This window comes from Quercus lobata, chromosome 6 (genome assembly GCF_001633185.2).
Source record: "Quercus lobata isolate SW786 chromosome 6, ValleyOak3.0 Primary Assembly, whole genome shotgun sequence".
Taxonomy (NCBI): domain Eukaryota; kingdom Viridiplantae; phylum Streptophyta; class Magnoliopsida; order Fagales; family Fagaceae; genus Quercus; species Quercus lobata.
In genome coordinates this window covers 34,732,299-34,745,960 of record NC_044909.1, presented here as the reverse complement: position 1 = coordinate 34,745,960, position 13,662 = coordinate 34,732,299, and the positions used below count along the sequence as shown (strand labels likewise).

General features: G+C 32.4%; 1 protein-coding gene across 1 annotated transcript; it reads right to left on the bottom strand.

Annotated features, from left to right (window-relative positions):
• Positions 1 to 11,033: 11,033 nt before the first annotated feature.
• LOC115994845 (protein WALLS ARE THIN 1-like) lies at positions 11,034 to 13,415 on the bottom strand. Its single transcript, XM_031119132.1, has 6 exons — positions 13,108 to 13,415; positions 12,946 to 13,008; positions 12,728 to 12,844; positions 12,231 to 12,633; positions 11,722 to 11,873; positions 11,034 to 11,262 (listed from the first exon to the last, which is right to left on the bottom strand). The coding sequence occupies exons 1-6, from the start codon at positions 13,323 to 13,325 to the stop codon at positions 11,091 to 11,093; spliced, it is 1,125 nt and encodes a 374-aa protein (XP_030974992.1). The 5' UTR covers positions 13,326 to 13,415; the 3' UTR covers positions 11,034 to 11,090.
• Between the last annotated feature and the right edge of the window lie 247 nt (positions 13,416 to 13,662).

Genomic DNA, 13,662 nt, shown 5'->3' with positions numbered 1-13,662 from the left:
GAAATCACTTACAAGCATAAATTCTTCACTAACAATATAGACTACAAAAAGATCTCCAAAAGACTAAATGATTCTTAACCTTATAGTGATTTCAGTGTGACAAAAAGTTCTACAGATTCTTTGATGTGTCATTTTTTTGGAAATGAACTTGAGATTTTGACAATTACTATTAGTTACTTCTTCCACGTGTTTCTTCCTCGTAAACTTGTTGAATTAGCAGCAAATGCGTGCAACTTCCCCAACTGCTTAAAATTTTATTGTCTTAACACCATTTGTCTTCATCGTGGATCTTACTTTTGGTTTTAAAAACTATCACTAGGATTGCCTAAATTACAATTGTATGCTTCCTAAAATTTTAATTACCACCAACAGAAACTACCCAAAAACTTCAATTATAATCTTATTGCTGTAATTCCTAAAACAAATTACTTTTTTTTTTTTTGAGAAAGCTAAAACAAATTACTTGAGATAGTGTCCCAATTCCATCCCATTAGCTTCTATAATGCCATTTGCAAAATAGTGTCAAAAGTTGGGTCTAGCTCCCCTCCCATTTTAAATTTTCATATTTTCTCCCCCATATATATATATATAAGCTTAAGTATAGTATTTATTGTTATTGCGCACTTGTTGAACCACATCAGTGGCTACATCATCCACCAATTTCTAACATTTTCTCTCTCTTTCAAACTCTTTTTCTTTTCTTATTAATTTCCTAACTTATTGTTAATACTTTCTCCAACTTTTCCTCTTTATATATATATATATATATAGAAAAACTCAAGTTTAGCATTTATTGTTATTGCGCTCCTGTTGAACCACATCAGCAGCCACATAATTCACCCATTTCTAGAGACTTGAACCCTGACCCTTACTCCCCACACCCACAAGCATTTATACTTGTGGAGTGACCATCACACCAAGGGTGTGCGGTGGTTTTTTTTTTTTTCTTATTCCCCTCCTCTTACTATAGATTTACAATTCTCTCTCTCATTCCATACATAGTTTTCTCACTCACAAAAGGTTATTTCTCTCTCTCTCTTTTTCAAAATTTTTTTAATCATTTTTTGGTGAATGTTTCATTTATTTTTCTTGCATCTTTACTTTAGGTTGATGAATTTTTGTATTAGTCGGAACTCTACTTTAGGTTGATGTGATTAAGTTTGTTTTTAAATTGTTGTCTTTTTTCTTCTCTTTGATTTCAAAGATGTTATCTTATTGCATTGTAAAGACAGTATCTAAAAATATAATGTTATTTTATTACATAACATAACATGAATTAGATGATTTGGTATTTATTACTATATTTTTTTATTTTTACTTTTTTTCTTCTCATATTATCTATATCTATACTACTATTTAAGGGGTTTCCCTGTTAGAATTCCTCATTTTTTTGGTTTAAAAATACCCATACACTCCTATGTTTATGTAGAGACAAAACTAAAGGACAATCTGGTAAAAATGCAACTCTAACTCCCACTAAAACATTACCTAAAAAATAGAACCAATTTCCTGTTAATTTTCAAATTGCTTTATCCACTTACAAGTTAAATTCTTAAAATAAAAATTATATATATATAAAATAAAAATACTTTTTTTTTTGCTAAAAAAGAAAGCCTCATTGTTTAAATAGAGAGAAAACTAAAGGACAATCTGGTAAAAATATAAATCTAACTTTCACTAAAACATTACCTAAAAAATAGGACCACTTTCCTATTAATTTTCAAATTGTTTTCTCCACTTATAACTTAGATTCTCAAAATAAAAATTATATATATAAAATAAAAATACTTTTTTTTGCTAAAAAAGAAAGTCTTATTGTACGCGTAAAGTGTTTGTGACGAGGCTAGTTTTCTATAACTTTCTTATTATTCTCTCTCACATTCTCTCTTGAAAATGTGGTTATTCTCTCTCTTTTGATTTTTGATTTTTTCTTGCAACTTTATTTTATATTGACGAATCATTGTGATTTTTAAAACTCTATATTGAATTCATACGTTTTGGTTTTGTCTTTTTTTAGTTCCCCATTACAAGTAGTACCTCTCTCTCTTTTATAGTATTAGTTTGACTTTTGTTTGAGTTAATACTTAATTATTTTGGAAGTAAGAATTTGAGTTTATACCAAAACACAACCTTGGCTATGCTAATTACAAATTGGCATTCGGTCTATTTTGGTCCACTTCATCTATGTGGTTTGGTTCGATTAACTTCAGTCCAATTCGGTCTACTTCAGTCCACTTCAATTCAATTAGGTCCATTCAGTCTACTTCGATCAGTTCAGTCCAGTTGATTCACTTCGGTCAATTTGGTCCTTTTTAGTCCACTCCATCTAATTCGGTTCATTCATTCCACTTTGGTATATTCAATTTAATTTGGTCCATTTAGGCCTATTCAGTCCAATTTGGTCCACTTTGGTCTATTTAGTCAATTTGGTCTATTTTAGATCATTTCAATCTAATTTGGTGCACCTACTTAAGAATGGGAAAATAAAAGTTTGGGTTGAGAGTACAATCAATTATTTGAGTAATATCTATTATAATTATATGATAAGTTTTTGTTATCATAATAATCTCCTTAAGAGAATTAGAATTTGAATAATAATTTGAAACTTAAAAATTTTAATTGTACCTTAAAGAAGCTAGAAAAATATAATGCATAATAACAATAATTAGAATAATATGGACCATTTCAAAAAAGAATAATATCAATAAAAAAATAAAAAATGATAAAATTATATATTTGTAAAAATAGATTTATGGAAATTACTTTTGAAATTGTTTAATTTTTAGGGCGAAAAAATTTTGTACAATAAAATTTAGAAAATAAATTAAATATATTCAATATAAGTTTGTTATAAATTTTAATTATCATAATAATCTCTTTTAAGATAACTAGCCTCGTCACACGCACTTTGCGCGTGCGATGAGGCTCTTTTTTATTTATTTATTTATTTATCTAGTGTCATATTTTTCCATTCATCTCATTTTTTAGATTATGACATACAAAAAAAAAAAAAAAGCCTTAGAGCTGTCATTTAATGATGCCATCTCAATTTTTTTACACACACACACACACATATTTCTTGACGGTATAATCAACCTCATGCAATTCATTTAAAAGTCAAAACTTTAAAACAAATGAGTAACTACCCTAAAGATTAGATTTGTATATTCAAAGCATTCATGTTTAGAAAGGCTTTCACTTAAATTTAGCCAAGTCGAAGTGGTCTGAAATGTCATGTTAATGTCACCCAACAAAAGTGTAGCAACCATAAATGCTATGTTTAAGATTTTATATATTATGAGCTTGAGATCTATATATATATATATATATATATATAGAATATGTGCTCTCAAACCAACATGTCTTTTCCCTATATGTAAGTGCACAAAAATGGATATAAATGGATTGCATTGGACCAAATGGAAAGAAGTGGACTGAATGGACAAAATAGGATCGAATGGGAACATGGTGGACCGAATAGAACAAAGTGGATCAATGTGGACGGAATAGGACCAAAGAGGATAGAATAAGAATGAACAACAAATTAGGACCAAAGTGAACGTAATCGATCGAATAAGACCAATTCAACTAAAGTGGACCGAATAGGACCAATGTCAATTGAATAAGACTGAAGTGGACAGAATGGACCAAATAGGACCAATATAGACCAAATAGAACCGAAGTGGACAGAATAGGCTGAGTAGGACCAAAGTAGACCGAATAGACCGAATAAAATTAAAGTGGACCAAAGTGGAAAAAATGGATTGAACAGGACCAATGTGGACTGAATACAATTGAAGTATAGAAAGAATATGACCAATGTGAACCGAATGGACCGATTAGGACCAAAGTGGACCGAATAGAACCAAAGTGGACCAAAGAGGATAGAATGGACCAAAGTAGACCAGATAGGACTGTTGAATACCTATCATTTTTATTGCATTTTTAGGGCTCATATTTCTAATTTCTAATTTTTATTTTTTGCATTTTTTTTTTAAACTCAAAACTAAAGAGTTTATCTCAAATATAATAAAATTTCATACTTTTCAACCCAAAAATTAAGAATATATTTTTTTAAGCTAAACTTGAAAAGGCAACTCACAAAAAGAATCAATTTAAGACTCAATTAGTTTTTAATTTTTAGGAAGAACAAATTATCTTCCACAAATTTTAGAGAACAAATTATAAATTACATTATAGTTATAAAATAATTATTTATTCCTATGCATTGCATGGGTTTGCGACTAATTTTAACATAAATGAAAGACACCTGGCAAACTAACAATCCAAAGGCAAAAAAGGGCCCATCTCATTCTCTCTCAATTACTCAGAACCTTCACCAAGTGAACCCACTGTCATATACCCTACACCCTTGGTAGTGGACGACAAGGAGCTATCGGAAAAAATGTAGGAGACGCCATCTAAGAAGTGTGGTCAACACATCAAAATCGCTACCACAAATACCTAAAAGATTAACAATTTTTTTCTTTGATTTTATATTCCTATTTTCCATATCTCTCTCTCCCCCTTGCCACTAATTTCATCACTACTGCATGGTTACTCTTCTCTTTTTTTATTTCTAGCACTTCATTTTGTGATATATTTGATGGATATATGTGTCTTTTGGGTGATTGATTATAGGGTACTAGTTTGTGGCTTAAATTTTCTTTGATTTTAATGTTATGGGTTTTGCTATGTTATTCTTAGGGTTTCTTTTTAAGAGAGTTAGAGAGACGAATTTTGAGAAAATTATTACTTTGCCTTTTCTAGGTTCTTTGAATTTGTCCGAAAAAATTTATTTTAATTTAGGTCATGCCTTCTTCTTTGGAAAGATTTAGTCATGGTTCTAATGCCAAGTTGACAATGATGATATTGGAGAGAGATTGGAGCAAAGAAAGAGAAAGAAAGACAAATTATAAAGAAGAAGATAAAATGTATTTGAATTGTTGGGTGTATAATAGTGGATTTTCCTGGTGAAGGTTTTGACTTCTGAGTAATTGAGAGAGAATGAGAGAGACAGACAAAATTGAGAGAGAATGACGTGGGCCTTGTTTTGTCTTTGGATCATTGGTCGGTTAAGCAGGGACAGACTTAGGATTTCAAGTTAGAGGGGGCCAGAGTATGCGGGAAAAAAACTCCAAATAGACATTCATATAGTGTTAACAAATTATAAATACACAAAATTATCGTTGCTTAATACATTAAGATGCAATCATCTACCAACAAAGCAAAATAATGTTTTTTTTTAATATTAGGCTAGCTAAGATTATTATTATTTTTCTTCGGAAGTTAGAACATTCATAGTAGTGGTGCTAAAAAATTTAGATTTAAGCACATCAAAAAGTTAATTTATTTATTTTACTACCTCATTTTACAATACACCTGTGGGAGGGCTGAGGACTAGGGTACCCTATCTGAAGATAAACTTACCAGCCCAAGCAAAGAAACGCAATTAGACCCCGAGGATCACACTTACTTGAGGAAGACTAAAAGACCAAACGGCAGTTAGCACCTCGAAAAGCTGAGGATAAGGGAGTAGCTGACAAACAAAGAGTACAAGACATACATGGGTGGACGAAGGAAGTTTCCTAAAGGAGACACCTCCTACCTCCGCATTCAATACTCTGCACCAACTTAACTGGTTGCATTAGTGGGGAAATGACACTTGAACAGTGACTTCACAATTCACAACTCTCTCTACCACCTCCAGAAGGGTCCTGATGGGACAAACATCCAAATTGTTCCCTTGAGACGTATAGATGGAGGGTTGAGATGCAACAGAATGGACTATATAAGGAAAGGAACCCCCCAGAAAGAGGGGATAAACATTCTCTAATAAAAAAGACAGAGAGAGAGCAAATGGTCATTTTGTAAAAATATCACCCTTGCTTATTAATGAGAGATCTATCCTTGGACCTGCTCGAGAAAGAGTTTATATTGAATTGTTGTTCTTTTAATTCATATTAGCCGCTTTGGTTCTATTGGTCCTAAGCTTGTAATTTTCTTAGCATTGCAATTGACTCAGAAGCCCACTCTCTTAAAAATTCATTGTATTGGGCTTGGCTTGAAGGACTAGGAGCCATTATTCTAAGTGGGCCTGGGCTTTTCTTTTTGGGTCCTTACATCATACAACATCAAATGTTGTATTTTTTTACCACTTCATTTAAAATAAAATAAATAACTTATTAAAATAATACAGGGAAGAGAGTGAATTTGAGTTTTTTAATTGAAGGTAGAGAGATAATCTTAATACCAGTTTATTGTAGTTGAAAAAAAAAATTTAGCTTAGCTTCTCCAATAACACATGGTTTTTTTTTGGTGGTAAAATAGGTTTTTTTTTTTTTTTTTTTTTGTGTGCTAAAATACAATTACCATTGTGAATATTTTTATCGTTTTTGTTAAGTTTTTGGGTTGGATAGTTGCTAGTTGGAGGGGATCTAAGGTTTTGGGAGGGGGCAACTATAAAAATTATATATATAATAAGTATAAAAAAGAAATTGGACGCGCGGGGGGTGGGGGGGGGGGGTGGGGGGAGCCCCCACCTAGGTTTGTCCCTACTACAAAATGTCTTTCATTTATATTAAAATGTGAGAAAATGAGAGAATTTAAGATGGGAAGGGAGCCACAGTACCCTTGGTGCGGTGGTCACTCTACAAGTATAAATGTTTGTAGAGTGTAAGGAGTAAGGGCTGGGGTTCAAGTTTCCGAAATAAAACTTCACGCACATATATATTTAGATTAGGCTAGATTAAAAAAAAAATTTCTTGTATAAAAAAAAAGAAAAAAAGAAAAAAAAAAAGGAAAGGGAGTAAAACCCACAAAAGTTTTATCTAATCAATTAAATGCATATCCTTATCATATTACATTGATACTCAAAGTGGTTTTGTTATGTCATATCACTAATGATGTCCCAAATCTCCCGATTACCTTTGAAATGTTGCATTCATATAAAAACAAAATGGGTTGGTCGTATTAATCATATTGCTATCAAACTTGACAACAGTATAGTCTACAATCGTGTTGAATGAGTTATCTCAAGGCAATCATGGAAGCACTTTGATTTGATGCTTGTGGGTTTCTTTAACTCTGCACTGTGTAACCTTTGTTACTTATTTTATTATAATCAATGAGCAAGCCAAGGGTTACAATTACATCATTCCTACCCATGGGATTCATTTTGAAGACCCTTTATCCTAATATTTCAATAAGGAGTTTTACATATATATATATATATATATATATATATATATACACATTTATATTAGACTAAATTAAAATTTTTATTTTGTGCAAAAAAAATTTATAAAAAAAATGGGAAGGGAGTAAAACCCACAAAAGTTTTATCTGATCAATTAAATGCATATCCTTATCATATTACATTTGATACTGGTTTTGTTATGTCATATCACTAATAATGTCCCGAATGATCTTTCGATTACCTTTGAAATGTTGTATTCATATAAAAACGAAATGGGTTGGTCGTATTAATCATATTGCTATCAGTAAAGTCTACAATCGTGTTGAATGAGTTTTTTTTTGAGAGGTATGTTGAATGAGTTATCTCAAGGCAATCATGGAAGCACTTTGATTTGATGCTTGTTGGGTTTTTTTAACTATGCACTGTGTAACCTTTGTTACTTATTTTATTATAATCAATGAGCAAGCCAAGGGTTACAATTACATCATTCCCACAGTCCAACCCATGGGATTCATGGTTTCAACTTACGGATTTCAGTTTAAAAAATGTGTATGTAACAGTTTTTAATGAAAAATACAAAGCATTTTAGTACAATCTCTGAGGTAGCAATTGGTAGGGGTGGTCCTAAACCAAAGCATCTCCCTTTTATGTGCTAAATGCTTTGTAGCTCTTTCAAAAAATTATAATAAGTGTTTGTTATAAGTACTCTGTTACACACACACTTTTTAAACTAAGAATGTGTGTGTAACCGTTTTTATCCTTTACAAAATGCAAAGCATTCTAGTACACACTCGTGACACTCTAGAGTAGCGATTAGTAACGGTGGTACTAAATCAACGCATCTCCCTCTTATGCACTAAAGGTTTTGTAACTCTTTCAAAAAATTATAATGAGTGTTTGTTACATGTACCATGTTATACACACATTTTCTAAACTAAAAATGTGTGTTACAGAGTGGATAGAAGTTTTTATTCTTCAAAAAATGCGAAGCATTCTAGTACAATCTTTGGGGTAGCAATTAGTAGTGGTGGTCCTAAACTAATACATCTCCTTTTTGCAGATGACAATATTTTGTTTTGCAAGGCTAAGTTAGATGAATAGTGGGACAACTACCAATTATTGGAAGATAAGGATCTTTGGATTTCTTAGCATTGAAGGACAAAGTGTGGCAAAAGATTCAAGGTTGAAAGGAATGATTATTATCACAGTCAGGTTGAGAGGTCTTGTTGAAGGCAGTTGCTCTATCCATCCCAACTTATGCCATGAGTTGTTTCCTAATTCCAAATGGCCTTTATGTAAAACTCAATTTCAAGGTGAGTAATTTCTGGTGGAGACTGTAATGGAGTGAAAGGAAGATTCATTGGATGAGTTGGACAAGCTTTGTAAGACAAAGAAGATAGAGGGCTTAGGGTTTCTGGATTTGCATTTGTTTAAAATTGCACTTTAGGATAAACAAGGTTAGAAATTGCTCATTTGTTAAGATTCACTGCTATTTAGGGTCCTCAAATCAAAATATTTTCCTTCCACTTCTTTTCTCCAAGCTAATATATATCTTCAAATGTATAATATGCTTGGAGGAGCATTATGCTAAGCAAGAAGGGATGTGCTACACTTGGGGTATTGATCGAGGATAGGTGATGGTTGCCAAGTTCAAATTTGGGATGATCCATATGGCTACCCACACCGAGTACTTTTAAGGTAGTTTTCCCTCCCCCTCATCAATTGAATATATTTTGGCTGTGTGTGATTTAATTGATGAGGCATCCATGACATGGAGAGAGGAGCTGGTGGATATTTTATTTCTTCCACGAAGCCTTAATCATCAAAAGAATTCATTTGAGTCCTAGACAAATAGAAGACTCTTTACAATGGGCATGAACTCTTGATGGCAGACTTATAGTTCAAAGTGCTTATAATGATGGAACAAGATCGAAGCAACGAAAAGCAAGTTTCGGCATGCAAATCTGCAATTCTTGAGATAAAAAAATGGGACTATGTCTATTTTGCTTGGCACCGTAACCACAATAACGAAGGCACGAAGCTATATTGCTACTGCTACTATCATACTAGGTACTATTATCCAAAAGAGGAGCATTGTATGTTACTATTTTATTTTTGCTGTCAATCTAGAGCATGCAGCAACTATAGTATGTATCCTAGGTACGTAGCAGCCATCTAAGTTATACGAGTGTGAAGTTGCACTTTTAAGTTTTAGTTTATTTGAATTTTGCGAGGTTCAAGTAAAAGGTTAGTCATTAAGAAAAGCATTTCTGAAATAAATTGAAAACATTTGGTGGCAGTTGTCCATTAAAATTTTCTAGATGGCAAAAATGCTCTACGCTGTAGCTGATCGGAAAGTATATTTTGATGCGGTTATACCAAGCGTCTTAAGAATGATCCTTCATTACTCAAAATATAAAAGAAAAAAAGTGTAGCTTATCAGGGTACATGACCTTTTTATATGAGCAGATCCGAGTCAAGCAAAGATAATTATATCGATGTGCTGATAAATAAATAAATATATATATATATATATTTATATATATATTGTACGGTCATGGACCCATTACCCTTGTCCCAATAGCCATAAGCCCAAACAATTAGAATAGATAATTCTACTTAGGGAGGAGGTCCACTGTGTCCGGCAGATCAGAATTGTAGTGGTACCAACATTAAGTCTAGTGCTATTTGAGCTCGGTCTGAAGAACCTCGATAGTGCCTTGGATAATATCGCTACCGAGCAACAATGGATGCCTAGTGCAGGTTCCAAAGCTCTTATTTCCAAAGTATGACATTCTTTTGTTAGGAATAATTTAAATGGACCCCTTCCATATGACTGGTGGGGAAGGTAATCATTAGTGGTTTACTAAGGCAAGACTATAAAGAGGAGAACTACATGAGAGCAAAGGGTTAGACACTAGAGAGCAAGGACTAAAATATTTGATTAGAGAGGTCAGCTACTTTAACGGGTCTTTAGTCAACCTATTCAAGAGCTACCCATTGTAGGATATTCAAAAGTTTACTAAAATAAATAAATTGTGAGCCTAGTTACAAGGTTGGCCCATCAGCAGGGGATTGGGCGCGCACGCGTACACACATATATATACACATACATATAAGACCTGTTTGGTAAGAGATTTCTAATAACGTTGTTGTTGTTTTGTAAAAATACGTGTAGATAAAAAAGTGTGTGAAAATATGTGTAATATTATTTAAATAATGAAAACTGTTGTTTAATCAACAATAACAAACACCCTGATAATCATCATCGATGTCAAAGTATCGACAAAATATCTTCACTCTTCAAAAAATAAAAAATAAAAACTTTAAGGAGATATTTGATACAAGTTTTCAAACAAAATTTTTTAATTTTTAAACAAAATTATATTTATTTTCACACTTTTTTTATCCGTACATATTCTCATATACTGACCCCTAATTGTCTAATTTTTTGCCTGACAGTCATAGAAGCGTTTCACGTGTGCAAACTATCACAGACGCACCCCTTTTTTTTTTTTTTTTTGATGGGACAGACCCACCCCTTTGTCTCTCAATTATTGTACTCTATTGGCAAGGTGATCAATTGCTTTCATCCATCATTTCGGCCAGCGCACGTGACATACAGCTAGAGCAATAATAGTACATTGCTAATTTTGATTCTAAAAAATAAAATATAAAATATAAAAGTTTGATGAAAACGGAAGAACGGCTTACTTTGTTAAAAATAAAAAGCAAAATTGAAACTCTTATGGTTGAAAATATTATAAATAAAAATAAAAATTAATTGTAATAGTACAATAATATTTATGAATAATATTAAAAAATATAATAAAACTTATAAATAATACAAAAAATAAATTGAATAATAAAATAAATTAATTTGACAAAATTATTAATTACGAGAAGTAGCAAGCAATGGTTGGATGATGGAGCCATTACTTGAACTTACTCTATTACTGTCGTTTTCAGACACTGAGGGCTTTTCTTCATCTAACTTTCTCTCTTCACCTTTTCCCCACACAACAAGGTATAGTCCAGTCACGATAAAAATTGCTCCAATAATCCTGCACATTAAAACAATGAAAAATAATATTTAACAGACACTATTGACATGGATCAAGGGAAGTTACCTAGATTTATTATTATTATTATTATTATTTCATGTGTTAAGTGTGGACACACTTAAAAATTATGGACAACACTTGTGAAATTATGGACACTATATGTGTAAGAAAATTTAGATGATTAAAATTTTGGCAAAGAAACATTCAAGGAAAAAAAAAATTTATTATTATTATTATTATTATTTATAGATAGGATTTCAACGTATGACATTTATTCTATGATAATTGCTCTTATCACCACTTTAAGACTTCCATCAATTTTTGCGGTGTAGGTGGGTTTAAATCTAAATCTCTAATTCAACAACAGAAAACTTTACTAGTAAAACTAATTGGAATCTACTAAAATTAAATTGATCAGTAAAAATTAAATTGATCAGTAGGCAGAGTGATAAGACCTACCCTCCCAAGTAGAATTCTTCGCCTAAAGCAATGGCTTCTATTATAGCAACAAGCAAGGTCTGTAGAGGTAGATACACTGAAACAAACAACGGTCCTGCCTTGTCAATTACATATATTTGTATTGCATATGTCATTGCAGAAGCCACCAATCCCTGCAACCACCAGTTTGCTTTATCATCCCATTAATCTTTACCTTGATAATGAAAAATCTTACTCTAAAGTGTCACAGTAATGCGACAAACACAACTTGTTTTACAACAAATTTTACATTTGATGAAGTAATGGCTGACTGTGAGTGATGAACACAAATAACACTAATCACTCGTACACTCACATCACTTTAGTAATTATAAAATTTGTTGTAACAAATGTAATGTCAATGTATTGTCATGATAGTCACAAAACATACTAAGATTGCACCTATGATCAAAATACTGAAATATGTGCATGATTGATCAATAAGGCTTTACAAATGACAGACAATCATGATATAAGTCAGACTTACGAACCGTATAGAAAATAGTAAGGAGTTCATCAGTTGAGTTAACTATCCAGGCTTGGGAGTTTCTCTCAAAGACTACTGCTATCACCAGATACTGAAGAATACTAAAGAAGTAAGCATACGAGGCAATCGAAAGCCGAGCTGGATACTTCTTTAAGAGTGGTATTTGGAAGATAATCCAACTAGACCAACAAAGGCAATGACCAATAAGATAGATGCAACCTGAAGTCCAACTTGTCACCTTGACATTTCTTAAGGAAAGTAAGAAATATGATTGGTGTGATTGTAAATTCGATCCAAATAGGGTTGGTCCCTTGTAAAGAGTAATAACAAGAGATCCAGCAACAGTAGAAACAGTTCCAAGCACCTTAGCTATACCATCTTTCCTGTTCAAATGCACTTGCTCCATTCTGCAAAATAAACATTAATATTGGTGCTTAGTGACCTATTTCATTGAAGGTATCAGACTTAGGAAGAGATAAAAAGATTGACGATTTCTCTTGCCCGAATATGGCAGCCATGAGAAAGGTTATAGCAGGAACTGAATTTTCTGATGCAGAAGCAAAGGTGGCTGAAGTGTTGTCCAAACCCAGATAATAGAATTCTTGATTACATGTTAACCTGCCAGAATTGAAAGCCAAAATTGTAACTGGGAAAACTTTGCATATCATATGTTAATCTAGAATCCTTCCAAATATATATATATACACATATAAACTTACCCAATAAGGCCAAGGAAGAAGAATTGTAGCAAAAGAGAAGTACTTATTGGTGGTCTGTCTCTCCTATACGTACAAAAAAAGATAAAAAGAATGGCAAGAAAATAAAGCTCAAAACAGGTTGAAACAACTTATTAAGTATGTAATATAAGGTTAACCTCGTACTTCTCTAAGAAATACGCAAAGGGAACTAGTGCAGCCAGCGCGACGATGTTCCTATAAAATGGGAAAACAAGCAGGCTTATACCCATGTTAAGTGCAATCTTCATAATAATATGGTTCCCCGCAAAACCTAACTGGCAGACAATCATGGCTAAGTGCAGCTTGGAACGTTCAGGCATTGCACACATTCTTTGAGCAGAGTCTGAACTAGCTTCCGCCATTGAATCCGACACAGACGTCACAAAAGAAAGACAAATATGTAGTATCGCTCTGCACTATCACCTAAGACTTCAGCAAAAGAGATAAGAGAGGAGTTGTTCCTCACAAAACCATTGAATGTGGAGCCTTATATACATTTTGAAGTTGAAGTTTATTAGATGTGGACCACTATATTACACGTTTTTTTTAAATAAAACTCGTTTAGGCTCCAAGCTAATTAAGGAATATAATTATATCATTTATAAGAGTAAGCGAAAGTGAAAGGAATATGTAATTTGTTATTTTTGGTATTGTTTTTGCAATTATCGTTATTTTAGGTTTATATTATTTATTTTCTTA